General features: G+C 36.1%; 1 protein-coding gene across 1 annotated transcript; it reads right to left on the reverse strand.

Annotated features, from left to right (window-relative positions):
• LOC121958933 (very long chain fatty acid elongase 6-like) lies at nucleotides 1–25,876 on the reverse strand. The gene is made up of 5 exons (XM_042508117.2): nucleotides 25,616–25,876; nucleotides 19,500–19,633; nucleotides 15,362–15,493; nucleotides 9,283–9,434; nucleotides 1–6,961 (listed from the first exon to the last, which is right to left on the reverse strand). Exons 1-5 carry the CDS (start codon nucleotides 25,706–25,708, stop codon nucleotides 6,537–6,539), a joined length of 936 nt encoding a protein of 311 aa, XP_042364051.2. The 5' UTR covers nucleotides 25,709–25,876; the 3' UTR covers nucleotides 1–6,536.
• Nucleotides 25,877–27,804: the final 1,928 nt, after the last annotated feature.

A 27,804-nucleotide genomic window follows, 5' to 3' on the forward strand; every position in this document is an offset into this window, starting at 1 on the left:
TTTTTAAAACCATTGTTGTAATTTTATTTATTGGAACATTTCAACATGAAAAGCCCTTAAACTGACAGTAAAATCCACCGGGATGAAATCAGACGTTCTGCAGCTGTAACACACAGACCGACCGACACGCTCGCAATGATCCACGAGAAAAAATAAAATCACAGAAGCATCGTTTGGCACACAAATAACCCAAAATGACTTCAAGTATTAGAGCTGTTAGAACAAGTTCTGATGAGGAATCATTACTGACGTTAAGAAAAACTTCTGACAGTTTTCACTTTGTGCCTTCTGAACATGATCGTACCCTTTATTTACAACAGGACAAGTTTAACCCCTTGAAACCTGAATATTTCTGAAAACGGCAATGAGTAGCGAAACAAGAAATTGCAATATCTATATGTATATATATATATATATATATATATATATATATATATATATATATATATATGTATATATATATATATATATATATTAAGTTACTGGAAAACTTCCCAGAAAATTTGATTGTAAAAAATCAGGAAAATAGAAAGAAAAGGAAAATGGTTAAAAAACAAACAAACAAAAAAAAACCTTGAAAAAATGGGCTAAAAATGTAAATGTAATTAACTTTATATCCAACCTTATATTATAATTTTTTTCAACAGTTTTCTCCCTCCCTCTTTTCTTTCTTTTTCCAGTTCATTTTCTTGTCAACTTTTGACTAATTTCGTGCAATTTGCAGGACATTTCTTGCGAAGATGCACATTGCATTTTTAGCCATGTTTTAAAAAGAAATCCAGCCAATTTGCTCAAATTTTAAAGGTTTAAACGCCTGTGGAAAAAGTATCTGAATGTTGCAAAAGAAAACTGATGTCAATCCAGGTATCAAAAGGTTAAACGGTCGTGAGAAACACTCAAAGTTTGCATACAGACCGAATCACCCAGAAACGTGCAGAGGAGAAAACTGAGTCTGCAGACTCAAAATACCTTCTTCTCAAAACTATATCCCTTCTCCAAAACCACGCCTGCAGCAGCAGAGCCCGAGTGCTCAAACGTCAGCTCCTCCTTCACAACAGTTTTAGTGGTTAAACATGACGACAAAACAACAGCTTCAAGTGTTCGAGCCTAAAATCGCCTCCAAAGTTCATTTATAAGCTGCTATGACACAGTTTTACCCAAAAAGGGCATGAAACTCAGGACACGAAGAAAAGAGGACGGCATGAAATCACATCAATCACAGAATAATCACCTTTCAACGTGATTATTAATGGCTTTAACTCTTTGAAACTTGAGCATTTTGGTTTCATATATTTCAAAAACAAAAGGGGGGGAAAAAGTGCCCGCAAATTGCATGAAATTAAGAAAAAATGATCTGATAATTAGTTTTTAAAAAATCAGTAAGAAATTATTTTTTTTTAAAAATTAAAAAATTGGGAAAAATGTCTGGAAAATTACTTTAGAACAAATATAATTATGTATTTAAAATTATATTATAGAAAAATTAAAAATTAATTCGGCACTTTTTCATTTAATTTTTCTAATTTGTTTTTGTGTTGTACTTCTTTTTTGTTTTGCTTACTTGCATATCAATTTCTTGTAATTTTTTTGAAAACAATCAAACCAATCTGCTCAGGTCTCAAAGGGTTAAGAGACAATAATCCTACAACTTTTAACATCTAAGAGGCAGAAACGGTGTCATGATGTCAATAAAAAGGAGAAACATTTGGACATTTGGATGGACAGAGGAACAAAATGAAGCTCAGTTAAATTCACATGCTGATAAAAACACGAGCAGATGCATTTCAGATTAGCGGAAGAATTATTTATATTAGGAAAATAAATAGATTTTTATTATTTACAACGGACACGTCGTCCTGCATCGTCCCTTTTAGCAGCTCGGAGTGCAACACGGTTTATTTTCTGTTTAACCAAATCACGTCAGAATATGTTTTTACAGCCCATATTTTTAACTATGAAGTACAATTTAAATCCAATTTTTATATTAATTACCAAATCAAGTGCTGCACCCTGTGGAGATCGACAGTACTGTATGTTGGTGGATTCAAATAATCTGGACATAAGTGATTCCTTTAAAGCAGGGGTAGGCAGTTTTATTTTGGTGTTATTTTTGTTGTGACTTTCCCACAAATTCTTAAAATAAAGAATCTAATGAGGGGACATTTTTCTGGTCTAAAGTAATGTCAAGATTTTGGCAGATTTCTTCGTGTTGATCAACAGATTTCAGTCCAGAAAAAGTTGATTATGGAAGAATAGGGATTCTACATACAGTTTGAATAACTTCATAATATATAAAGTTACACTTTAACCCTCCAAAACCTGCGAAAATGGGCTTAATTTCTTTTAAAAACATGGGAGGAAAGTGATGAGCAGCTTAACAGGAAATGGACCAAAAATTAACAGGAAATTAGTAGAATTTTACAAAGAAATTACCTATAAAAAGGTGAAAACAAGGAACTTTAAATATATAATCAGTATCATTATAAATATATATTTCTGGACATTTTCCCTAATTTTTTAAAACATTATCTTATAATGCCCACAAGATCATTTCCTTGTCAAAAAACTCAAACCAATTTTCTCATGTTTAAGAGGCTTAAATGCTATTAAAAGGCATCTTAATGCAGCACAAGAAAAGTGATGTTGATCCAGGTTAAAAGGGTTAATTTTGTGTATTAAATTCTAATTTACATTTAAAACATTTTTTTTTAGATTCTTACATCGTTTCTTATCTGCTTATATATTTTGTGTTTAAATTTAAGTGCTATAAATATAAATTACATTACGAATACCTTTCTGATGTTTTATAGAGACAGTGGAGACATGACTGCAGGTGCATGTGATCATTAGATATTTAGTCCTGTTTGAGGAGACCCTCGCTGTTGCAAGACGTTTTTTTTTACTGTCCGGTCTAAAGTCTGATGAAGTAAACACGAGTGCTTGTAGTCGTAGTACTACAGTGGCTGCACACGAGTAATTCAGGGTGTTATCTGCATCTATCAATGGATAACTGGGCGGAGGAAGTCAGGCTCGTGTGCCTCATTCAACAATTCAGAAAACAGATCAAGGCTCATACACATTAGGAGAGCCTTAGGAGAGGGATATACAGCTTTAAATGGCGGTATTTTCCTTTTATTTTACTATTGTTTTCTTATTTTCTAAAAAACATTGACAATTTTTTTCTCTAAAGAATTTTCTGGTGATTTTTGAAACATTTTTGGGGTGTTTTCCTTTTTCCTTTTTTAAATGTTTTGCAATTAAAAAAAAAACATTTTGGCCATTTTATCTACAATATTTTTTTGCATTTTTTTGTTGATGTTTAAAGAAAACATTTTGGCCATTTTTCTTCCTTATTGCAGGACAAATATTGTTACTTATAGGGACTTTTAAAGAAAATGTTTCAGCAATTTTTTTCTTGGTGACCTTGGTGATATTTAAAGTCATATTTGGGCAATTTCTTATTTGTCTTTTAAATCATGCCTACCAAACTTGTGCATGTTTTTTTTTTAATTCTCAAAATGACACCGATTATCACAGCTAGAAACAGAAATTCTCATTGGATTTTCTAATTTCCAATAGTCCTTGAATACATCGTGTTTTCATACAGGTCTGTAAAACAGATTTCCATGACTTTTTCAAAACTTTTTAGGGTATATTTAGTTTTCCAAAACTTTTCCAGGTATGGAAATTTCCATTTGCAAATTCCACAGTTTTTCATGACTGTATACAGCATACAGTGTTTCTTTCTGTGCATCCACTAAAAAACATCTGTCCGCTGGTTTAAACGTACTGACACCATGTCGGGGAGCTGCAGACCGTCCAGTGTAAGTTCTCAGGTGAGATGAACAAGGCAAAACGTGCACGGTGTGTAAACATAATTTGCGGACAGGTGGACTTTAAACGACACATTACGCAACACTTCCTGGAAGTTATTTGCTTTGGACGGCTGTCAGCTGAGGAATGTGTTCAGATCTCGTCGTCTAACAAAGTGCTTGTTGTCGTCAGAGCAGAGGTTAAGTATCGGCTGAGTTCAATTCTTCCACAGTGTTTCTTTTTTTTAAAATAACAGGTGTGTGTGAGCATGTCACAGCTTCCTGTCGTCACACAGGTTTAATAAAAAGCTGCTCAGACCTACATATTGTGTGTGTGTGTGTGTGTGTGTGTGTGTGTGTGTGTGTTTATGTGTCGCTAAATCTAAATATGAGCCAACACCTTTCCTTCATTCAGTGCATTGTGAAGTTTTCATTCCCTTTTAGTAAACTCACTATTCTGTAGGCCACAGTTGTATCAGGGCTAAAAACAGACGCTTTTTTTAAAGGACAAGTTCAACATTTTGGGCGATGCAGCTCTGGAGTCAGGACGTGGTCAGTTTAGCTCACTTCAAGTAGAACCAGTTAGCGTGACTCAGTTCAAAGTGAAAAACACACCTAACAACAGCTCCGAAACGTACTTATTGACACACTGTACCGTGTTTGTTTAATGCGCACTGAAAGCAAAACGTTAAAAACACAACGTGGTTTCAGAGGGACTTACATGCTGGAGCTTATTCTTGCCGACCAAGTCTACCTAACACAGTACGGGTTGCCAAGTTTGGTTCCTCAGGCACCTTAAAGCCGTGAGTCAGAGTGTTTACACGATGTTAGAAAAAGTCAAATTACTGTGTTCTTTCGACTGAAACTGGACTTTTAAAATGCATGTAAACATGTTAGTCCGATTGAACTCAAACTAAATGAAATCAGACTAAAACACTCAGATAATGCGACTAGAGGTCGAGCTATTTTGACACGTTAACAGCGAACTTTGACTGGACGCGTTTTGCACGTGCTCCTAGTCGTTGCACCGGCCTCCCTCGGTGGTTAGAGACAGGGACTGTTTGTAATTTATGAGGGGAGAGGGGGAGCTGCAAAATGGGTCAGACAAAAAAAAAGTATAAGCACTGAGGAAGGACTTGTGTTTTTAATTTTGGCTTACGTGGGGGACATTCAACTTTAAAAGGTAGTATTTTATATTTATTTTGAATAAAAAAGTCACACTCCAGCTACTGCCCCCCTCCTAAAGATCCTCTGGGTCTGGAACTAACAATAGAGAGGGCACGCACATCTAAAGGACTTTTACGGGGGCTGGATTAAAATTTTTTAAAAAATCAAATCAAGGCAAGAGTCAAACAGATCTGCGTTTTGATCTAACATGGACCTCACTGGAAAATGCCTGATGAAGATCTCTATCAGATCGAAACGTTGCACAATTAAAATTGACAGTGCAGATCTTTTTTGTTTGACTCTTCCTCTGGGCCTGAAACGTGTGCATTGAAGAAGTAGCTGCAGCGCATAAGTCCAACCTTAAATGACAAATGGTTGTTTTTAATGTTTTTATTTGCAGATTAAATAAATAAGACGTTTTTTTTTTCTTTCTTTTTTTTTTTCATAAATCAGATTTAGAGTTGCTATAGGTGTTTTTTTACTTAAGAACTGGGATGGGCACGAGTACTTCGGTATTCATTCAACGTATGGAGTACTCGATGCCGTGCCTCGCACATGTAAACATGACTTTTGAATTTTGTATAATGTACTTCCAGACTTGAATAAGCTAAACACGTCCTGATTTAGTCCAGATTAATTTCCCAACATGTCAAACTTTTCCTTTAAGTAGTATTTAAGTGCCTTTTTTCTTTATAAATCAAGAATGATCACTTTTTCATTACAAACATTTGTTAATCACTTCTGACAAATATTTGTCCCTCATATGGCTATTTTTTTTGTTATACTGGTCAAACGTCACCAAGGCAATAATTTAAATAAAGTACTATGTTAGTCACATGTTAGTCCTCCATCCTTTTCTTAAATCAACCAACTAATCATGAGATAATAAACAGTGCTACGGTCCCTTTTTTTTAAACCCTCTGAAACCTGAGACATTGTCTTGATTTCTTTCAAAAACATGGGAAGACAGCAATGAGCAATGAAAAAAAATTACCCAAAAAATAGCAAGAAATTAGTACAAATTGTAAGAAAATTACCAACAATAGTGGTAAAAAACAAAGAAAAAAAATAAAAAGAAACAAAAAAAGGCAAAAAAGACCTGGAAAAGGTGCTTAAAAAATTAGAATAATCCTATAACATAATAAAAAATATGTAATTATGATAATTACAAATACAATATACATTTCTTTTTTCCTAAAAATATTTTTCTTGCCTAAAAAAAAAAGAAATCTACTAAATTTCTTTTAATACGTGGAACATTTCTTACCAAGTTGCTCTGTCTTTTTTTCCCATGTTTTTGAAAGAAATCGCAGCACTTTGCTCAGTGTGCAAAGGTTTTAATACTTGTGGTGTGTGTGTGAAGTGATGTCGCTCCAGGTTTCAAAGGGTTAACTACCGCTCTAAATCCATGGATGCATCGGTGTGTTGAACTACAGACGCTGATAAAAAGTCAAGTGTCATGAAAAGAGGAAGACGAGCAGCCAGGTAGCTCCGTGTGACTCACATGTTGACGGCCCCTCGCTGCATGGCGCGCTTCATTAACACGATAAAAACATGCTACTCCGCCTTGGAGCCTTTTGAGGAGCCTCTGAGGTAGGTGTTGTAGAAGAACATGGCGAAAAGCACCAGGTAGCTGAGGTACATGATAGAGCCCCACGTGATGTTGTCCATGTTGGACGGACAGCGCACCTCGTGCATCCAGCAGTACACCAGGCCGAGGACGGTCAGGCCCATCGCCATCTGCAGGATCTGGGAGGCCGTGATGATCATGGCTAAGGGACGGGGCACCCGCAAGCCGGCCGCCCGCGCCGTGTAGTACGAGTACATGAGAGAGTGAACAACGTAGTTCATGGTCATGAACCAGCCACCGCCCGCCACCTGGTCCCTGTAGGAGTACCAGGAGTAGAGCAGCACGGTGATGTGGTGGTACCAGTGCAGGAAGATGAGGCGCTGCTTCCGCAGGATGATGAACACGGTGTCACCTGCGAGAGAAGAACGTTAAATTCATTACTTTAGCAACAGCAACTCAACTGTGCTCTTACTGGTTTTGCCAGACGACATGACATCATCCCAATCGTGGCTTCATGTTCATTTTAGAAATTATTTTTAACACATAACTGATCACTTTTAAAGCTCGTCCGGGTTTGGCCCAACCTCAGAAATGCTGAATCCTTTTGAGCCAGATTGCAGCCTTTTACAAATTTCCCACCGAAAATTAGCATGTTCATCTTGTTGGTGTGTCCGTGTGACATCACAGACAGCAGGAGAACAGGTAAACAACAGAAAGCAGCGGGATCTGAGATCTTTTGAACTTTTCAGTGGTTTATTCTCTTTAATTGTCTCTTACTTCTTAAATCCCCCATTCAAACTCGGTGCAGATGTATTTGGATTGATATCTTAACTGCTTAGGAGGAAATGTACTGTAATTAGTGACGGTGCGTCATTGCTTCTTGCCGGTTAAGGACCTGAAATTACCACATTGACTTGGGTGTTGTGTTCCCATGAATGCTGATTGGAGCCAGAGGCAATAAAAACCTGAATCTACCGCAGAGTCGTTTAATCTGGGTGTGAATGCGGATCGTACACATTCCTATTGCATTAAAAGCCAGATGTTTTTTGAGCAGTGGGAAGGCAGGAATCTCTTCGGAGATTATTTGACTGTTGATTATTTGATTTGATTATTTGATTATTATATATTTGTGGTTTTACTGCTTTTTTTGCTTCTGCTGTTGTTTTTTGTCTACTTCTACTTGAAATTTGAAACTTTTGTTAAATGATTTTGTTCAATCTGTTCAGAGCTGATCAGATCAGAACAATTGATAAAAGGAGCAGCTGCTGCGAGTGAATACAAACTTTTAAATGTTCCCAGAGTACGCTCTGCGCTCCCCAGGTGTGGTGCAGTGCATAACTCAGCAGTAAATGTTTTACAACAGAGCTCCTAATGAACGATGTGGTTCCAAAAACAGAAAATCTATTTGTGGCGGCAGATGTTTTAACTGCGGCAGGCTGCCATAAATGAATAAACTGGGAAAACCCTGCAGATGATAAAACAGGTTGTGGACAAACACTTAAATTATAACCCAAACTGTACTTTGCATACATACGTCACAGTATGTAAAATGACTTTAGGGTTAAGCTTTGATTGACTGTATTCATTGTGGTTGTGCACACAGTTTTTAGCTGCACCCACTTTCATGTTTACCTCCTAATCAAGTGCTTCAGATAAATTATTGGCTTGTTTAAAACCTGCTCAGAGATCTGACTGTGTGCGTATTTTAATTTCATTAACTAGAATTTTTCTTCATCTCAGAGGTCTTAAATGGTATATATCCTGTATTAAACTGCAGCCCTGACCGACGGGAGGATGAAGATATTCTTCCTGTCCGCAGCCGAGGAAACACTGTCTGTATCAATCATCCATTAATGGGTTTTTCTTGCCACCTCAGCATTCGCCTCCATTTTCTCGAAGCACTCAGGTCTCTGCGCTCTGAGACAGAGAGCATGAGGAGATTAGACAGCGAGACAGCTTCACCACCCAGTGAAACAGCTCCTGAAGTAATTGTTTACTGATAAATTTACTGTAAAGTTTAAGTGCTCAGAGGATTGAACCTCAAGGGCGAAATGACGTCATCGCTCAAGGTTAAAGTTAACGTCTGTCATTTAAGTGTCTACAACAACCCTGCGGCTCCCTCCGTATTAGGAAACCTAACCTTTGTGACAGTAAATAATTTTGAATAAGAAATTCAATGTCTTCACTCATCACCTGGAGATAAGCCCAAAATTGTCTTAGACTGTGGACCCGTAAGCACTGATTTACAGAACGAGACTTTTTAAAAAAAAATAGGACGCGTTTTGCATTGAAATGTAGCAATTTAAAATAAGTTAAAAAAAAAACTTAAAAAAAAAACTTGACATCTAAAAAAAATACAGTGGCCTTGATGTAACAAAGCTGCGCATAAAAAAATTACACAAAACACTTGAATGTTATTGTGTTTTTTCCCCAAAATATTTGTATTTTGAGAAATGTTTGTCTTTTGTGAAATGTGGGTTTTTTTATGTTTTTTTGTACTCTGAAATATTTGTGTTTTCTGAAATATGTTTTGGGTGTTTTCTTTTGACCTGCAGGGCCATCTAGACATTTTCACACAAATTTAGCCCAATTTTAACCTACAATAACTAATTTCTGACCTACAATACAGATCACCTAACACCTAACATTTCAGTAGCTTATGTATCTGTGTTTTTAACACATGACATGGACATTTTGGACATTATCACAGAGAGACGTTAGAGGAGGTCTTACCCAGCTCGGGGGCCTTGCTGAGGACAAAGGCGTAAGCCCAGAATTTGGTGACGGGCGCGCTGTAAAAACTGGTGTCACACACCGTCTGTCTGAAGCCGCTGGTTGTGATGACCTGCAGCATGTAATATCCAGTCCTGAGTGCACCTATGATGCTGCAGAGTGAACACACAAACACATCAGCAAACACTTAACTGTGCTTTGAGTCTATGCGTGTACGATCCTGAACTGAAAACAGGTCGCTGAAAAGGACACCAGAACAGTGTAATTTACAGTTAATGTCTCATACTGACCCTTAAAAATGAAAATCAATATTTGTATCTGTGACCTTTAATGTCTGTACATTAAGTTTCAAGTTATGTTTAGGCTCTACTTCCTTTTTACACTTTTATTTTTCTTGCAGGGCCCAACAGTAACTGTTGCAAGGTTGCCACTGACATTTTGTAAAATTGGCAACCAATACTTGCCTTTGATTGCTATCAGTGTAGGGCTGGGCAATAAAACGATAACGATATCAATCGCGATATAACTTTCCTTCGATTGAAATATTAGACGTAGAATGTCGATAGAACTCATTCCAGCCGTATTTTGACAGACAACACGAACAGCCAATGATAATAAGAACAGCGCTGCGGAGAACCAAATGCAGAGAATGACTTAGATTCAGAACAGCTGAGTGTTTGACAGCCACAGCGCTGAAACAGACACATCTGCAGAGGTGGAGAGTGACTTCTTTAGACTTCTACAGACGACTTTGTGTTAGTTTCAGCTTTAATCAGACTTTGGGTGAATTATTGAGAAACACCAGGACGCATCGCTTTGTGTCTCATCCGGCCGCTCGCGCTAAGCTCTCATTATTATCACCAGGGGCAGATGTAATATTTTGGGGGCCCGGGGCCACAAGCACATGAGCTTATTTTCAGCCTTTCTCTAACTGTGAATGTCGGCAGGCTGTTGGCAGCTATAGGAGAAGTAGGCCGACTCAAAAGTTTTTAATTCCTGAGTAAAATGATTAATAGCACAGAAGTTTGACAGAAGCTGAAGTCAGAGTCCTGCAGTCAGGAGAGGTTGGTCTATTATCAGCACAATGTGCTCAAATTTACCTGAAGTTTGTTTAAGATGGAGTTTTTCATTTTTATATGAGGCTGTAAGGTTTAATAAATAATAATAAATCATGTTTATTAGACTCCAACGCACCATGGTCACATGACACTATCAGTGAAATATGAGGGCAAAAAACAAACCAAGGCAAAATAATTGTTCATTAATCAGAATTGAAGTCAAATGTTCAATTAATCGTACAAATAATTCTGTACTGTACTGTAATGAAGCTTTTATGTTAGATTTTTATCATTAGGTGAGGTAAAACTGAATAGTATCTTAATAATTCTCAAAATAGCGTGACTTCAAAATGGTGATCATATTATCAGTTTTGGCAAGCTGGCACCTGGTTTTCAGCCTGCCAACCACTTCTAAAAAAGCCTTATCAGAGATTTTTGGGTTTTTTTTTCGCACTTTCATAACGTACATTCTGAGAAAAGTGTAATGTTTATGCAAAATATAAATAATTAATGTTTATGCAATAATCTGTATGATGGAACCTAAACTGTAATAATCTAATAAAAAGGGTGAAAACTTGTGCGCACCTGTAGGTCCACCGGTGCGTAAGAGAAGACCAAGGGCCGACAAAAGCAAAACAAAAACTCCCACACACTGTTCGCCTCACTTGTGATCAAGAATGAACTTTTATAACAACGTTTTGGCACAAAGACCTTTATCGGATTATCCTGTAACCTGAAACATGGCTATTAAAATTCACTCTTGATCGCAAATGAGGCAAAGTGCAGGGAGATTTTGTTCAACTTTCTGCATTTAAAATCAAATATCCAGTTTAAATCGTCAGTCCTACACAACAGAAAAATATTTTCCTCTTATTGCTTTTTAACTCTTTGAAACATCAGTTTCCTTGTGCTGCTTCCAGACACCTTTAACATGAATTCAAACCTTTGAACCACGAGCAAATTAGTTTGATAATAATTGAATTGATTAAAAAAAAACAAAAAACAATTTTAAGCACTTTTTTTTAGGTCATCTGCTTCTTGTTTTTTGTTTGTTGCTTTTGCTTTATTCATTATATTAATTTTCAGGTAATTTTCCTCATACATTTTTTTAGTAACTTCTTCCTAATTTTTGGGTGATTTCTTCTTAAGTTGCTTCTTGCATTCTTCCAATGATGAACGCAAGTCATTCAGTACAGTCTTTAAATCGCCCTTGGAAAGATACAATATGCTTAGTCTGCAGCTCTGATGTGTGACAGTGTATGAATATAAAACACACTGTTTCAAAGGTCAACACTCTTTCGGAGTCACAGCATGGTGCCGCCATACATTGATCCAGAGACTGCAGGAAGGAATTCTTCTACCCAACAACATCAACATAAAAAACACACAGCTAAACTGCATATTGGTATGACTTTTCTCTGATTTTCCAGCACAAACTGTACAATCTATATCAGAAAAAATACTAATTTACAAGAGAAATCACTCCAAAAAAGATTTTACAATGCACTTCGTTGCAGAAACGCTTAAACTTCAAAAGCATTAATTAAGTTTTATGAGAGACTCCCTCCTTCATTGTTCCGACATCTTCATCAATGAGGAATCCCAGATGTAATCTTATTTTGACATCTTTGCAAGTCAAGCCATGAAGCTGCGGTGTCATCGCTCTGTTGGCGTCTCGTCTTTCGTCATTATGTTCTCTAATTCATGAGGTTGTGTAACAACACTATTGTAGAAAAGATTTGACTCACAGATATCGTGCATATTTCCCATGAGAAAACACAAACCAGAAGTGTTTCAGTCCGCCTTTAAACACTTTCTGAGATCACAAATAATATACATACAATATACAAATATTTTTTTTTAAATCACTCTTGTTCTTATTAAACAAACATGAGGAAATAGTGCCTTGTTGGGGACTTTTGTTTTTATTTTAGATTTTATTTTTAGCAGTGGATTTACACAAATGTGGTGCTCTAGCGGGTGTTCAGAGTATAGTCTGCACTCATCAAACTTTCATGTTGTGCCCAAGTTTATTAGATCCAGAGTGTAGCTGCACTAAACCTTTGCAAAAATCTCACACTCTGCAGGACACTTAAAAGGAAAAGCCTCCTGTATTTCAACTCATTTTGCATGTTTTTGCTCCCTTAAAGGTACAAGGTAGATTTAATAGTCATTTTTATAGACGGAGTGTAAAAATGTAAGTTGATTAAAATCACCAGCTACAATGAAGATAATTAAGATCATTTAAAATGTGTCCGATTATTGGATGCCGGGCTACCAAAAGCAAAATTCATGTGTGTCCATGCTAATTAAGGGACACGTCACTGAGTGTGACAGTGCGGCTCTATATATAAATATATAAAACAACAGTTGAGCTCCATGGCTTTGACACACACAATTCTGTTGTTTTTCTTTCATTGACAATATGAAAAATCTGTAATATCACGAGCCTCCCAGCAGCCCCGTAAAGCCCACAGCCATGCTGCCATGTCTGGCACGTAGACAGCTGCGGGGCAGAGGGCAGGCTGTGCCCGCTGCGGGCGGATTAAGATTAGAGGCTCAACACGCGCGCCTGCTGCCAAGTGGATCACATTCTCTATAAACTCTCCTGGCAGCGATCGCAAAGACAGCACCAGGTTTTGTTTTTCACTGAAACACTTCCAGTTACATATAGTAGTGGAAGAAGTATTCAGATCTTATTGATGTAAAAGTACTAATGACACCCAAAATACTCCGCTACAAGTAAAAGTTTACTTTAGCAAATGTTAGATTTTTAAAGTAAAAGTACCCTATGTAGAAAGTTTTGAAGAAAAAAAACAGCCAAAGTTAAAATTATAAAAAAAACAAAAACAAAAGAAAAACATCCCCAAAGTCAAAATTATAAAAAAACAAAAACAAAAGAAAAACACCCCCAAAGTCAAAATCATAAAAAAAACAAAAACAAAAGAAAAACACCCCCAAAGTCAAAAACATTACTCAAAAAAAACCTATCCAAAAATGAAAAATGCCCCAGTCTCATCATTTAAAAAGGAAAAACACCCCTAAACTCAAAATTATTTGAAAAAACATTTAAAAACTCAGAATTGGAAAACCATCCCAAACCTCCAAATTAAAAAAAAGAGAGGCATCCATAAACAGAAAAAATTAAAAAGAAAAAAACTCAAAATTGTATCAAAAAAATTAAATGTTTATAAAAACACTTTATAAACATTTAATTTTCTGTAAATCAACAGATTGATTAATCAACTAATTGTTGCAGCTATACTTTTATGGACTGTTTGATTATTTAATTTATAACAAAACATCATATTTTATGAACGTTTCTTATGTTATTGATAAAAAAAAATCAAAATTTTTGAAGTGACTAAAGTCATCAGATTACTGAAGTGAAGTAAGAAGTATAATATTTCCCTCTGGAAAGTAGCAATAAAGTAGCATGACAAGAAAGTACAAGTATCTAAAAATCAGACTAAACTACTTAACTGCTCCACTGCTGGTTACATGTGGTCACAGACGTGTGTTTTTCATATGGTTATAGGATTTTAAGATAAACATACATTTACATAACTCTCCAGAATATTACTATAATCGCTCATTTAATGGCATGCAAATAAAAAATGGCAATTTATGGCAATAAATACTGAGAGCAGATGCAGGACGGCAGCCTAAACATTCGTTTTCATTCAGTGAAAAGTTGAGTCTTTAAATGCAGTGAGGAATGTGTTGTTGACAGTCGTGCCATCTAACTGGTTTCGGCACGGAGACACTTTCCCTGCCTGCACCTGTCACCTCCTGCAGGTAACAACAATGACATAATCTACCTGTTTACACAGAAAAGCCCAGAGTTTACAGACAGTTTACACATCTGTTGTTAACCCTTTGGGCCTGCTTTAATATTACACACACTTGAATTTTCTCACACTTGCATTTTTTGCACTAAACAGTATGAATGTAACAATTTATTGTACACAGTGTATTTTAGACTGTAGGAGCTGAAAATTCACAGATTAAACAAAAATACACAGTCTTGCCAAAGTTTATCCCATATACATAAAAACAGCTGAAATGATCAAAAGTCACACATTACACTTCAAAGCTGCTTTACATGATATGCAAATCACTGATATTTCATATTTTTACTCTATATTATTACTTTGTACTGCAACTGCACAACACCTCCCCTCGAGAAAAACAAAGTCCTATCTGATCTCGTCTTATCTCTTATCTTGAGAGAAATAAAGTGAGATTCTGGCCTTCAGACTGTTACATCCTATCTTCTCTTCTCAGACCTTTAAACTGCAGTAACACGCTGCAGTAACACGCTGCAGTAACACGCTGCAGTAACACGCTGCAGTAACACGCTGCTGTAACACGCTGCTGTAACACCCTGCTGTAACACGCTGCAGTAACACGCTGCAGTAACACGCTGCTGTAACACGCTGCTGTAACACGCTGCTGTAACACCCTGCTGTAACACACTGCAGTAACACACTGCAGTAACACACTGCAGTAACACACTGCAAAGTCAAGCTGCAACTACAGATCATTTTCATTATCGGTGCGTTTATTGGACATTTATGTCATTTATGAATTTATTCCATAAAATGTCAATTAATGGTGAAAAACACCAATAACAAGCGGTGGACAGTAACTACTGTAAATACATTATGTTACACATTGTTGCACAATTTTTAAAAATTTATTTGGCTGTTTCTATCATGGATGTTTTTTTTTTAACTTTTGCTGGATTTTCTTGTGTTTCATGTTTTTTGTTTTTTTTGGAGATTCTAAATTCATAGATTTCAGGAAAACGAATACTTTTGTACCTTTACTTATGTACTCTTTCTTACAGAATCCCAGAAAGATTACATTTTCAATGATAAAAAAAAGAAAAAAGCTGAAAATATTCACGTCACATGAGGGACTATTTGTTTTTCTAGATTAATTACTTTTTGCACTTCACATATTAATTTTCCTGTTGCTCTATGAATCATTTCAGCGCTGCAGCAGCATCGACTCACCTGAAGATGGCGAGGCTGAGTGACCACAGCACTAACGGGCGCCGCAGGTTTAACTTCGGCCTCTCCCTCATGAAGTGCTGACCGCCGAACACGAAGGCAGCATACAGGCCACAGAACATGAAGGCTTTGTTCCTGTGGACGAGAAAAAAACAATAATAATACACTGTTTAGCACTACTGAATAAGACTGCACAATCAAAAAAGATAATCACGATTATTTTGATCAATACTGAGATTTCATTTATTTTAGGGACTAATTATTTTTAGGGCGCTCACATTTAATAAACTTAGATTTAAAACAAAGTCCCTAAATTAAAATTACTATTGCAAAATGTACCTGAATGAAAACAATGTTTATTGGACACATATCTTTGGCCATATTGAAGCCACTGCGTTGGTTATTTCGGTCTGTTGTCGAGAGCTGGGCGGATAGTTAAAGTTTAGTTTTCTTGTGCTGATTTAAGACACCTTCCACAAGCATTAAAACCTTTAAACCCAAGCAAATCGGTTTGCTTAATTTTGAAAATATGGAAAAAATCCAGTAAGCAACTTGGCAAGAAATTAGTAAAAGGTGACAACAAAAAATTACTTGAAAAAGAAAACAGAGAAAGGAAATTGTAAGAGAATTAACAAAAAAAGTAGAAGACAGCATATATAACAATTATAGGCCTAATTACGTATTTTAATTTTTTTTTTTAAATCTTGTCTAAAAAAAGCTTCTTTTCGGGACATTGTCTTGTTTTTTTGCAATTTTTTAGGTAATTTTTTGTAATTTTATCCAATTTGTTGACAACTTTTTGTGTCATTTTTATACGTTTTTATAAGGTTTCTAATTTCCTTCCTCTCATGTTCTTGACAGGAATCAAGTTTGCTTAGATTTTAAAGGGTAAAAAGCTGTCACGATACCATAAGGTGATGAACAGTGTCGCTGTCTGCAGACTGCAGATTATGTTGACTTTTTAGGCGGTTTAATAAGTTATTTATGTTGCACTGCAGCGCAGACAGTCTCATGCACTCTTTATATGTGATTACAGAGAATAAACATTTTTCAACATTAAAAGTAGCCAAAAAGAAGACATTTTAGACCCAGTATGTGAAAGTACATGTATTTTGACCTCTATCGGGTTCCAAAAAGAGGAAGAAGCCGACTTCCTCTGACAGCTAAACCCTCGATCACCGCAGTCAGACCCTGAACGACCCGCTGGTTATACAGATGTAGTGCTGTTGCACAAGGACGTTACACAAGTAAGGTGAACGCACCAGACAACTGAGACATAATATATGACATAACCTGTCTGCCTGAGTCAGGTACAACCATGTAAAGGTGTTTTTTTTTACTACAAAATCCAAAAAATGTCATTTTTATAAACCCATCCTTCAGCCTGATACTCATCCTCCTTTATAATCACAGCAGAGGATTAACAGGGATTAGTTGTTGACACAGTGACCATTTAGTCCGCGAGCTCTGAGTGATGAGGCCATTTCGACAAAGCACCACTCCGCCACGCTTATCAACAACCACCGATATTATTTCAATCAGAGCCGGCAGCAGAAAATGATGACAGAGCAGAGAAGGTCGACTCCTGAACACTGGAGAAGATTAGATGTTCACCAGGACGAAAAAAATACCTGATTTTATAAACCCAGACTTTGTGTGTGCATCACATCTGTTCATGTCTGAGGTGGTCTCAAAAAAGACCAGATGACTAATCCAGATTTAATATAATATATTAGTCTGAGTAAACGTTGCTGCTTGACCCAGTTAATGTTACAGGAGTGAGTGTCTGATCGATGTTACCAGTCTATCCATTAAAAACCTGCATGAGGCCAAAGCCCAGCAGGAACTGGTAATATTTTATATACCTAAAAGGGGTTGGACTGCAACTTACAATAATTTTTTTTCTTAATTAAGCAGTAGGTTATTTAATTTCGATTAAATGACGAAGGCAAATTTTTTTTTTTTTTCCATTCTGTGTCCCCTCTCTGGGGTTTTTGCAGATCCGTGAATGGACTGTTTTTTTATATTTCAGCAGCAATTTGTGACTCACGGGATGGATAATTGATCAATCAATCGGATCAGTGTTGATCACATCAGATCAATGGATGAGAGGAGCAGCTGTATGTGAGTGATTGCAAACTTTTAGACCCATCACAATGAAAAGTTTCACTTTCAGAGCACCTGACGTTCTGCTGCTCCGTCTGTGCCAAGAGTACGCTCTCCACTTTGATAGCGTGGTACAATTAATAAGTGAACAGTTTATATATTTTAACAGCACTCCTATTGAACAATCCAGCTCCAAAAATGTAAAATAAATTCAATTCAAACAACTTTATTTTTCCCAAAGGGCAATTTGGTTTCAACAATCTACAGACCAAAAACATTTACAAATCTATTTGTGGCGGCAGATGTTTTACTTGTGCTGCATCGCCACAAATAAATGAATGCGTGGGAAACCGTGAGGTCCAGTGGGGGACACTGGAGGGAGAGGGACTTCATCTCTCCTTACAATATTTAACGTCAATGAGCAAATATGGGCGGATACAGCGACTGGACTCTCTCTGCCACTAGTGTTTAATTATTACAAATAATCAAAAATTGAAAAAGGTAAAATAGAAGAAGAAAGTGCATAGTATTATTTTGTTGAAACACTCGTTCTATTAAATAAAACTGACTTGTCAAATGAAGCTGCTGAAGTTCAACATTGCGTCTTCACAGAAAAGTTACATGTCGACTCAGCAGAAAGAATGCTGAAGTGAATCCAAACACAACACAAAGTTTCCCCGCTATTATCCACGCTGCGCTCTTTAAAATGTGTCTACATCTGTCCTGCTGCGTGCAGCTCCGGGACGCTGAGGACGGAGAGCACTTTCCCCCTGAGCCGTACGGAGCTCCATGTAACAGAAACACAGCTGTATTTAGTTTCTGCCGCGCACAGCCTCGCGGATGTTAAAAAATGTGGTTCTTCCAGGTGTTCCTGTTGATGAGTGAGGGATCAATCACTCTGAACAACTTATTTTACTGGACAATGACGAAGGTGTTTATGTGAGCTGGGATTGAGGCAAATCACAGTCAGGTTTAGTGCCAGTTTACGTTTTCAGGTATGGTGTTTTGGTGCAAGTTGATGATAAATAATTATATAAACTCTAAGTATTATTAAATAAACTTAACCAGTAGTGAAATAGCTCAATAGGTAGTTAAATGAACACAGTGAGCCTCAGTGAGGGTGAGCCCCTACTTAAACATATGTTTATTACATATATCTGCATAAACATTATTTGAAAATAATTATTTTCTACAACAGTGAATCAGTTTTTCTTTTTTCAGATGCCTTTTGTGTAACTGCATTAAAAATAGAAAAGGTCTGCATGCTCATGGGCAATTTTTGTTGTTTTCACAGGGCAATATTTTGATCTACTAGGTCTCCTTCAGAGATTTCCTTAAAAAAAACATGGGGAAAATGAAATGAGCAACTTGGTAACAGATGTTCCATAATTTGCAATAAATAAGTAGACTATTTGTAAAATGTCAGAAAAAGTCAGGGAAAACTGTATATATTATTATTATTAAATACTTCAAGTTATGTTACTGAATTATTTTTAAATATTATACATTAATATTTTCTACTTCTACTGAGTTTATTTGTATCAGTCCTAATCATAAATATCAAATATACATTAATTTTGAGAACTGTAATCCTTAAAATGTCAAAAAGTTAGTTATAATGCCACTATGTTTTTAGAAAAAAGAAAAAAAAAAACACAAAAATGAATTGTATTCACTATACTACACGAAAAGTCGATTTTTGGTTGGTTTGTTTTGCAGATAATCACAGTGCACCTGGTGGAAATAGCATGCATTTTTTCAATATGCCAAATATGGTATAAAAATAATAAACAAAAATACACAATTTTGCCAAAATTCAGCCAGATGCATGAACACAGCAAAAAAATAAAACAGCTGAGAATGGGGGAAAAGCATAAAATGCTGCAAACAAAGTCGCTAAGGGTTAAAGGAGTGTGAAGTTTAGGGTCCGCGTGAGTGTGGCCCCTAACAGGACATGAGGCACAGTCAGGGGAGAAGGTGGAGCACCAAGTCGACATTTTTAAACATTTTTAGCATTAGTGTTGAGCTAACATACCAGTTTTCCTGCATCCATTGAAAGGCTTGTCTTTCGTCGAAACGCCGCTCGAAGTCGTACTCCTCCAGCCGAGGATACAGATCAGACTCGTTCATGTTTATCAGCTTTTCTTCCGCTAAAGACTCCCGAAGTTTCTGGAAGATTTGTAACGGAGAGTGAAATAAAAAAGTGAGCGCGCTAAACGGACCTACCGACTAACTTCTGCTCCGTTTCCAGCTGTTTATAGCCAGTTTATCATCGGTTGAGGGTGACGGGATGATGTGGTACCAGCAGCCGCCCCTCCGCTGACTCTCCTCACAAACAGCCGCTTAAAATATATACGGCCTGTTCCGGTTTGGGATTTCAAAATAAAACGCGTCGACGCTATGACGCAGTAAGTCGTTAATTTGCCCTTTATATTTTCAGCCTCCAGTACATTTTTTTAAATAAAGTATTTATATGGGCTCATGTCAGAATAGAATAGAATAGAATAGAATAGAAATACTTCAGTAATCCCGAGAGGGAAATTGTTTCGAGCAGCAACTGAATAAAATATTCGTTACAAAGGCGAAATAATGCACATAGAAGATATATACAAATGAAAGCACTTAGTGTAGAATAGAATGAAATTAATAAAATAATAATGATAATAATAAAGATATGAACAGACAACAAAAAAAGCCAAAAAGTCCAAAACAAAAAAAAAAAAAAAAAAAAAGAAGAGCAGAGCCAAATGTATAATTTTCAAGAGGACTCCCTTTCTGTAAAATCATGTGATTGTTATGTTTTGGCTTGTACAGCATGAGTCACTACTCTCTTCAATCTGAACATACAATATATATATATATATATATATATATGCATGCTGAGATATTCAATGATAATGAAAAAAAAAGTGTAAAAATTTGCAAATACAAGTATTTTCCAGTTAAATGGCTCAGGTCCAAGTGAAGTCACAAGTTGCTGTTGCTGTCTTTTTTGATTTTGTCAAGTCTAGTCTAGCAAATTTGTGACTGGAGTCTTTGGGATTTAGGGTTTTCTTCTATATCTATTCCTTTGGGAGTTTTCATAGACATCGTTATGCTAATTTAAGACATAAGTTTGGGTTTTATTAAATAATCACAGGCATTTGTCATTATTTCGGAAGTTTTATGAATTAAGAAATCAAAAGTTCCTCCAAAAAAAGAGAAAAGCTTGTTTCAGTCCTAACTTTTATTGTGAAAGTAGAAATATTCGTTTCCGGCTCCTCGCGCTGTCACCGTGCAGTTTGACGCAATCAGAGGTCAGAGCACGTTCTCCTCTCTGCTCCTGCAGCATGCAGTGATGGAGGCGCAGGGGGCGGGGCTTAGCTATGACGTGGGATCATCTGGCGGGACCTATCAGTGGGGGTGTTCACCTGATCACTCCCAGTAAGAACCAGTTAGCCCAGTATCACTCAGCCACTCATAACTGGGAATCTGATTTTTATGTTTTTTTTGTGCTTTAACTGCTATTTTTTCATCCTATTTAATTTGTCTTTCCTCGTGTCCATAATTTGTCAAACATATCTATTTATTATTTTTAAAAAACATATATTAGTTGTAGTTAAATCTTAATTTAAGCTCTTTATCTTCATGTATCCACATACTGTCTTCACATACACACACACACACACACACACACACGCGTGTTATCTTTACCTGTCGATTACATGTGCAATCATGCCATCTGCGATTGCACAAACTGGGCAAAAGAACATACAGTCTCAGCTTACAAGTTATTACATAAACCTGAACTCACATCTGTGCACTCGCATTTGTGAGGGAGCGGCTCTGGACACAATCCGTGCAGGTCAAAGGTCAAGGCCTAGGTGCACTGTGTTGAGCAACTGATTTGTGGTGATGTATTTACCTTTACCTTTGTACAGAATTTGGGAATCTGTACTACGAAATCAAAATATCATCCCTAAAGTGCAAAACAACTGTAATACCTCCTAACTTATTTTATGATTTTTATTCACTTTTGCCGTTTTTACTTTTGTTGATTAATATTTACTTTATATTTGTATTTCTTTTATTTGTTTTCCACCTATGGCCTGTCTGCAATTTTTTTGTAAAAAAAAAAAATAAAATAAATATATATATATATATATATATATATATACATACATACATACATACATACATACATACATACATACATACATACATACATACATACATACATACATACATATATATATATATAGTTGAGTTTTAATTTTTAGCTCTTCTGCATGTAAAGCACTTTGAGCTGCATTTTATGTATGAAATGTGCTATGCAAATAAAGATGATGATTATTATTATTATCATCATTATTATTATTATTAAGTGTTATTTTTGGCAGTAAAATTCTGGCAACCACAACTGCTGTAAAAAAAAAATCTTTTTTTTTTTTTTTTTTTTTAAAACAGTGGCGCCCCGCCCTTGCATTTTCTTTTGTGACCGTATTTTTTTTTAATTATATTTAATTTAAGGTCTGCCATGTTTTCTCATTATATCTCCTAATTCCCATCAGCCGATTGTCAGGTTTACATTTTGTCATCTTTTACTAATTTTACCAATTTCTTGCCAAGTTGCTCATTATTTTACCCCCATGTTTAAATGCTTATGAAAGGGCATCTGAATGCAGCACAAGAAAACTGATGCTGATCTAGGTGTGAAGGGGTTAAAAGGTTCAAATGTTAAGCGTGGACATTTAGGGCCATCTGCTGGACAAAGCATGAAGGGGCTTGTAAATGTCTCCTCGTCTCCTGCTGTCATGATTAGAGGAGAGTAAAACTGTTTCCAAACACGTCGTTTGTTTCTCAGTGAACGCAGCAGCTCAGACTGATTAACAAGGACACTGAACTGCACTTCAGAGCTGAAGAGGAGCAGCTGTTTGGGAGCCGGAGACGTATTCAAACACAGACGTCCTTTCAGCAGCTGTCTGGACTCTGCAACACTGCTGCTGCACTTTGATCCATTTAGGACACATCCCCAAAAAACCGGAGGCCAATACAGCAGCAGAAGAATCCCAAAACACTGGAGATTTTTTTCATTTTGACAGGAAAATGGGTGGACTGATGAATAGGCCCATTCACAGAAATCATTTTGTCACAATGGGAACACACAGGTGTAAATAATGAAATAATAATGATGGCCTGATTCCATTCGGCTGCTTTGATTTCAGGTTCCTGCTGTCTCGCATGTTTGCTCACTGTCACTCTTGAACACGCCTGAACAGAGAGATCATTAGAGGAATTACTAACACCTGTGCTTTTCCTACCATGACGGCTGTCTGCAGAGAGAAAGGTCTGTTTAATCCTTAAAACCTGGCAAACTGGCTTTATTTTATTAAAAACATGGGAAAAGGCAATGAGCAACAAAAGCAGAAATGACCCAGATATTGGCAAGAAATCTGTGAAAAACACAAGAAAATTACCTGGAAATTAGCCCAAAAAATCAACAACAATTAAATAAATAAATATAAAGACAGAGAGGGAAGTTAAAAACAGCAACTGTAACCAAAAAAAACAACAAAAAAACAATCAACGGAAAAAAATGTAAAATATATATATATATAATTCTGTAAAATAATTTTAATATATAATTATGAATATAGTTCACTAGAAATTTTCTTTCTTTAAACATACACTAATCTTGTTTACTATGCTCGTAATACCATCTTCTTTGGTGCTCACAGTATCAGTAAAATTAACTGAATTGTAGAGAATCTTACCAAGCCAATGAGGTGACAAAAGTTTAAATATACATATATAATATATGTGTGATCTAAACTAGTCAAAACAAGCAAAATAAAACAGAAAAGAAACTTTAAAAAACAACATACAAACAAGGAAATTAACTGGAAAAGTGCTTACAATTATAACAACATAAAACACAATACACACATTAAAATCTTGAATATGTAATCATGAAAATAATAAATATATTTTCCCTTGCTTACCAATTATTTTTTCTCTACCCTTTTCAAAATAATCTACTATTTTCCTAAATTTGTGGAAGCATTTCATACCACATTGGTCTTTGCCTTTTTTCACATTTTTTAAAGAAGTCAAGAAGGCATCTGAAAGCCACTCCAGGTTTCAGAGGGTTAAAGAAAGGTTAATTAAGGTTAAAGTTTTTTTACAACAACACAGTTTAGGGCAGAGCAGACAGTTGAGAAATGCGCTCACGTAATTCCTCTGTCATCTCTTCCCCTTTTACACAGCACTGATGGCTGCATGTTCATGCTTGTCTCAGTCGTCAGCCTCATTTCCTGCCCGAGGCATTCACACCAATTTACTGTACACTGCTTTGAAATGCATGTAGATCACAGCCGTTGTGTTCCTTATAATTCCTATGATCCCTCTGGATGAGGCAAGGAAATAAATTTAAAGGTAGGATTCAAAAGCATTAAGTAGCGGATATCTTCCACGAGTGTCAGGATTCAGATTTGAAGTATTAATTTGTCTGTGTTCACCACAGTTTCTCTCTCCACCCACTGCTATGAAACACAACAGGTGTAAAACTGCTGCTGTTGCTGTTATGTTCATACTGTGAACAGACACAAATACCCTTCAGTTCAGTAATATGAAACACTCTTTAAGATATTACTCTGAACCCTTTTAAACTTGAGCAAATTGGTTTTGTTCAATTTAAAAACATAGCGAGAAGGCAACAAGCATCTTAACAATACATGGCCGCAAAATAAGCAAAAAAAAGAAAATTACCTGAAAAGAAAAAAAAACCAGCAACAAAACCCAACAAAAAAAGTGCTGATAAGGGTTATTAAAAAGGTCTTCATTTTAAATGTCTTAATTTTTTTCTGTAACACAATTTTAATATGAAATTATTATAATTATAAATAAAGTTTTCTAGTCATTATTTTCTATTTTTTTTATTTTTATTTTTTCATTATTCCTGCCCTCTTTAAAAAAAATAAATTAATAAATTATATCAAATTTTTTGCAATTTGTGGGCCATTTTTCAAAATAAATAAATCTAATTTTGCTCCATCTTCAAAGGGTCAAATAGCTTGTAAAAGGCATCTGAATGCAGCACAAAAAAATATGTTTATCCAGGTTTCAAAGGGTTAAATAAATAATTTTATTGTATTTCCCATCTTTGCTGAGCAAGTTATAGATGCCTATCTCAAATATAAGCCTGCTGAGTTCAGTAATTTAAGCAAATAATAGCTCTTGGTATTAATTTTGGTTTTACAGTACACAAATTCAAGTGCTCTGGTCAGAAAAAATCAACAAACATGGAGGCGAGAAGTACAAAGGTTGTTTATGGTGGCTGATGTTTTACCAAAAACTAGAAGCACAGAGCTCCTTTGTGCTTCAGTGGCAGAGCGAAGAATATAGACTGATCATCAGGTATGTGGTTGACATTTTAATTAATTTATAAGCTTAAATTATTATAATATAACTAATATTTGCTTAACTAACTAGCTTTATGCTTCTGAACTCCCTGTTTTAACGTTAGCTAGTTAAGTTAACGTCATTATCAATATTAGCATACTCTCCTGGCGTGCTTATAGTTAAAAGTTGACTTGCTTGCTACAGCTAATAGATGTGTATAATAACATAATTACAACTCTGGAGGACTGTCCATGTGCTCAAAACTCATACATGTGGAAAATACGATGTTTCCGGGGAGCATGTAGGCTTCTCTGCTAGGCTAGGTGAGCTAGCTTTAACTTATCTGCTACCACTTCTTATTTTTCAATATTATCCTGATTAGTTTTAGTTAATGTATCGATGTGATATCATAAACTCAATTTCAAAGATGTTAAAGCTTCAAAATTCTGTTTTCGAAATGTTCAGGAAAGGAGAATAAAAGTGGTTAAATTAGCTTCAGCTAAAGCTACCTTAGCAGTTATTAGGGTTGCCACCTGGATTTGTGAAAAAAGGGACACTGACCAAATGTTTGGGGCGGAGGACTCGGCCACTATTACCAGTTCAGACTGACCAAATGGACATAAAATGTGGACATAGGACATCTTGCAGATCTGTGGCTAAATGCTCCTGGCTGCAAGCAGCTAGGACATTTTGAACCAAAGCCTCACTTTTTGTTGTTGCGCATGACATTTTTGTGGCATTAACAGAATCATTAAAGATCTTCGCACTTACTTTATTGCCACAATCCGCTGATAAGTAGCCGCGGCCGTGTTTCACTCCACGGTACACACTGGTCAGCTTCTTCCGGGGAAACTTTTTGGTCATAAAAGTTGCAATGGCTGCAATGACAGTGTCGCCCGGTCAGGATCGTAACTAGTATATCGTGTTTTTCGTGGTGGCTTGCATATATTTGCTCCATCTCCTTCCTCGTCAGTCGTCTCTCCTCCCATTTCAAAAGGAGACGCCAAAAGTTGGTGAAAACTCAGCTTTGCTGTCTCTCTTCGGTCAAGTTTCCCTCGCTACTTGAGCCGCTTTGAGCGCTAGTGCGCACGCGTGTGACGTACGCATAGACGGGAAGTAAACAGAGACAATTTTAAATAGCCGCAGAAACACGGGGGACATTTCTAGGCTACAGAGCGAAGGAAATCAAATTAGATTATTGCATTTTCCCCAAAAAACGGGACAAATTGTGTCCCGGGAGAGATTTTTATTTTTATTAAGAGAACGATTCTGGGAAAAACGGGACGGGTGGCAACTCCAGCAGCTATAGCAGCTACAGTTAGCTTGGATTTAATCAGAGGCTGCTGATTCAGCAGTTATTGTTGCTAGCCTTCTCTGCTAAACTAGGCTAGTTAGTTTTTAGTAGGATAAGTTTATATAGTTTTTTTCATTTTTGTTTATTAGTTTTAACTGTGATAGAGCAAACTACATTTATAAGACTCTAGAGTATCAAAATCGTTTAAAAAATTTCAGGAAACGAGAATTAAAGTGGTTAATTTAGCTTCGGCTAAGGGTATCTTAGCAGCTAGCCATAGCTAGCTTGGATTTAATCAGAGGCTGCTGATTCAGCAGTTATTGCTAGCCTTCTCTGCTAAACTAGGCTAGTTTATTTTTAGTAGGACAAATTTATATAGTGGATTATTTTCATTTTGGTTTTTATTAGTTGTTGATTTTAAAATTTCATGAAACAAACAAAAGTGGTTAAATTAGCTTCAGCTAATTTCTTCAGAAGCTGATGAGTCAGCAGTTATTGCTAGCCTTCTCTACTACACCAGGCTAGTTAGTTTTGGTAGGTTTAATAGTGTTGTTTTATTTATTTTTGTTTGTATTAGTTTTATTGTGGTAGGGCAAATTCCATTTATAAGATATGAGATGTTAGCATCAAAATTAGCTTTTGCTAATTTCATGAGAAGCTGATGAGTCGGCAATTATTGCTAGCCTTGTCTGCTAAAATAGGCTACTTAGTTTTTTTAGCAGGACAAGTTTATCTAGTGTTTTTCTCTATTATGATTTGTATAAATTTTATTGTGGTAGAATAAACCTCACTTTTGAGAGGATGGAGCATCAAAACATGAAAAAAGTGAGTACTTCAGATTTAGCTAATTCACCAGCTAGCCTTAAATCAAATTTTACACTTTTTTGTCCCTCAAAAACTACACATTGTTCACATTTTATGGCATAATAATTCTTACATAGTGAAACTAGTGTTGAAAAGTAATTTTTTTAACTCAATTTTGACTGAATATTTAGCATTAGTCACTGTATTTTGTCCCTGTGTAGCAGCTCAGTCATTCCCTCAGAGTGTCTTCTGTCTTTATTAATATTCAGGTCACTGCAATATGAAGATGAGTTCATTATAAACAACAGCAGGCGTTTACACTCCAGAGGACGATGTGAGGAAACTCGTGGACATCTCAAGGTGTCTCAGCATAACTTTAATCACATAAGGAAGGAATGTATTTATTTCCCTGTGGAAATCATCAGTGTCATTATTACTTACTATTATTATTGCTGTAGACACTGTATTATAAAAGTAAATCATGATGCAACACAATCTTGTCACAAACATAAATCTTTAAAAAATATTGTTTTGGAAACCACAAGTGATTTTCTTTACTGAGTAGCCTGCAAACAAAGTTAAAGCAATGTTTTACTGCAAATGTTAATTATTTCAGTAAATGCTCACTTTCTGCAGTTCTTTTGAAGTTTAACTCACTTCTTCTGTACTATGAGACATTTTTCTTTCAATTCTTTGTTCAGTTTCAAAGTGGACACTTCCCATTTCTCTCGGTCTTTCTCCAAAACCTTACATGTTACACTTATTAGCTGGAGTTTGGTTTACCTTGTTTTCAAGTTCTTGCTAATTGTTGTTGTATTTTTTTTCAGCTTCACCACTTGAGGTTAAAACAGTCAAGTGAAAA

Source organism: Plectropomus leopardus, chromosome 19, assembly GCF_026936395.1.
Source record: "Plectropomus leopardus strain MGB_pleo_1.0 chromosome 19, ASM2693639v1, whole genome shotgun sequence".
NCBI lineage: Eukaryota > Metazoa > Chordata > Actinopteri > Perciformes > Serranidae > Plectropomus > Plectropomus leopardus.

What these genes read in the sequence shown, in the direction of transcription:
- LOC121958933 (XM_042508117.2), bottom strand. Translation starts at nt 25,708, where the DNA reads ATGACCAAAAAGTTTCCCCGGAAGAAGCTGACCAGTGTGTACCGTGGA. An exon ending in CAGCGGATTGTGGCAATAAA is followed by an intron (nt 19,634 to 25,615) that starts GTAAGTGCGAAG and finishes CAAATCTTCCAG; the next exon opens with AAACTTCGGGAGTCTTTAGC. An exon ending in CAATGGATGCAGGAAAACTG is followed by an intron (nt 15,494 to 19,499) that starts GTATGTTAGCTC and finishes TCTCGTCCACAG; the next exon opens with GAACAAAGCCTTCATGTTCT.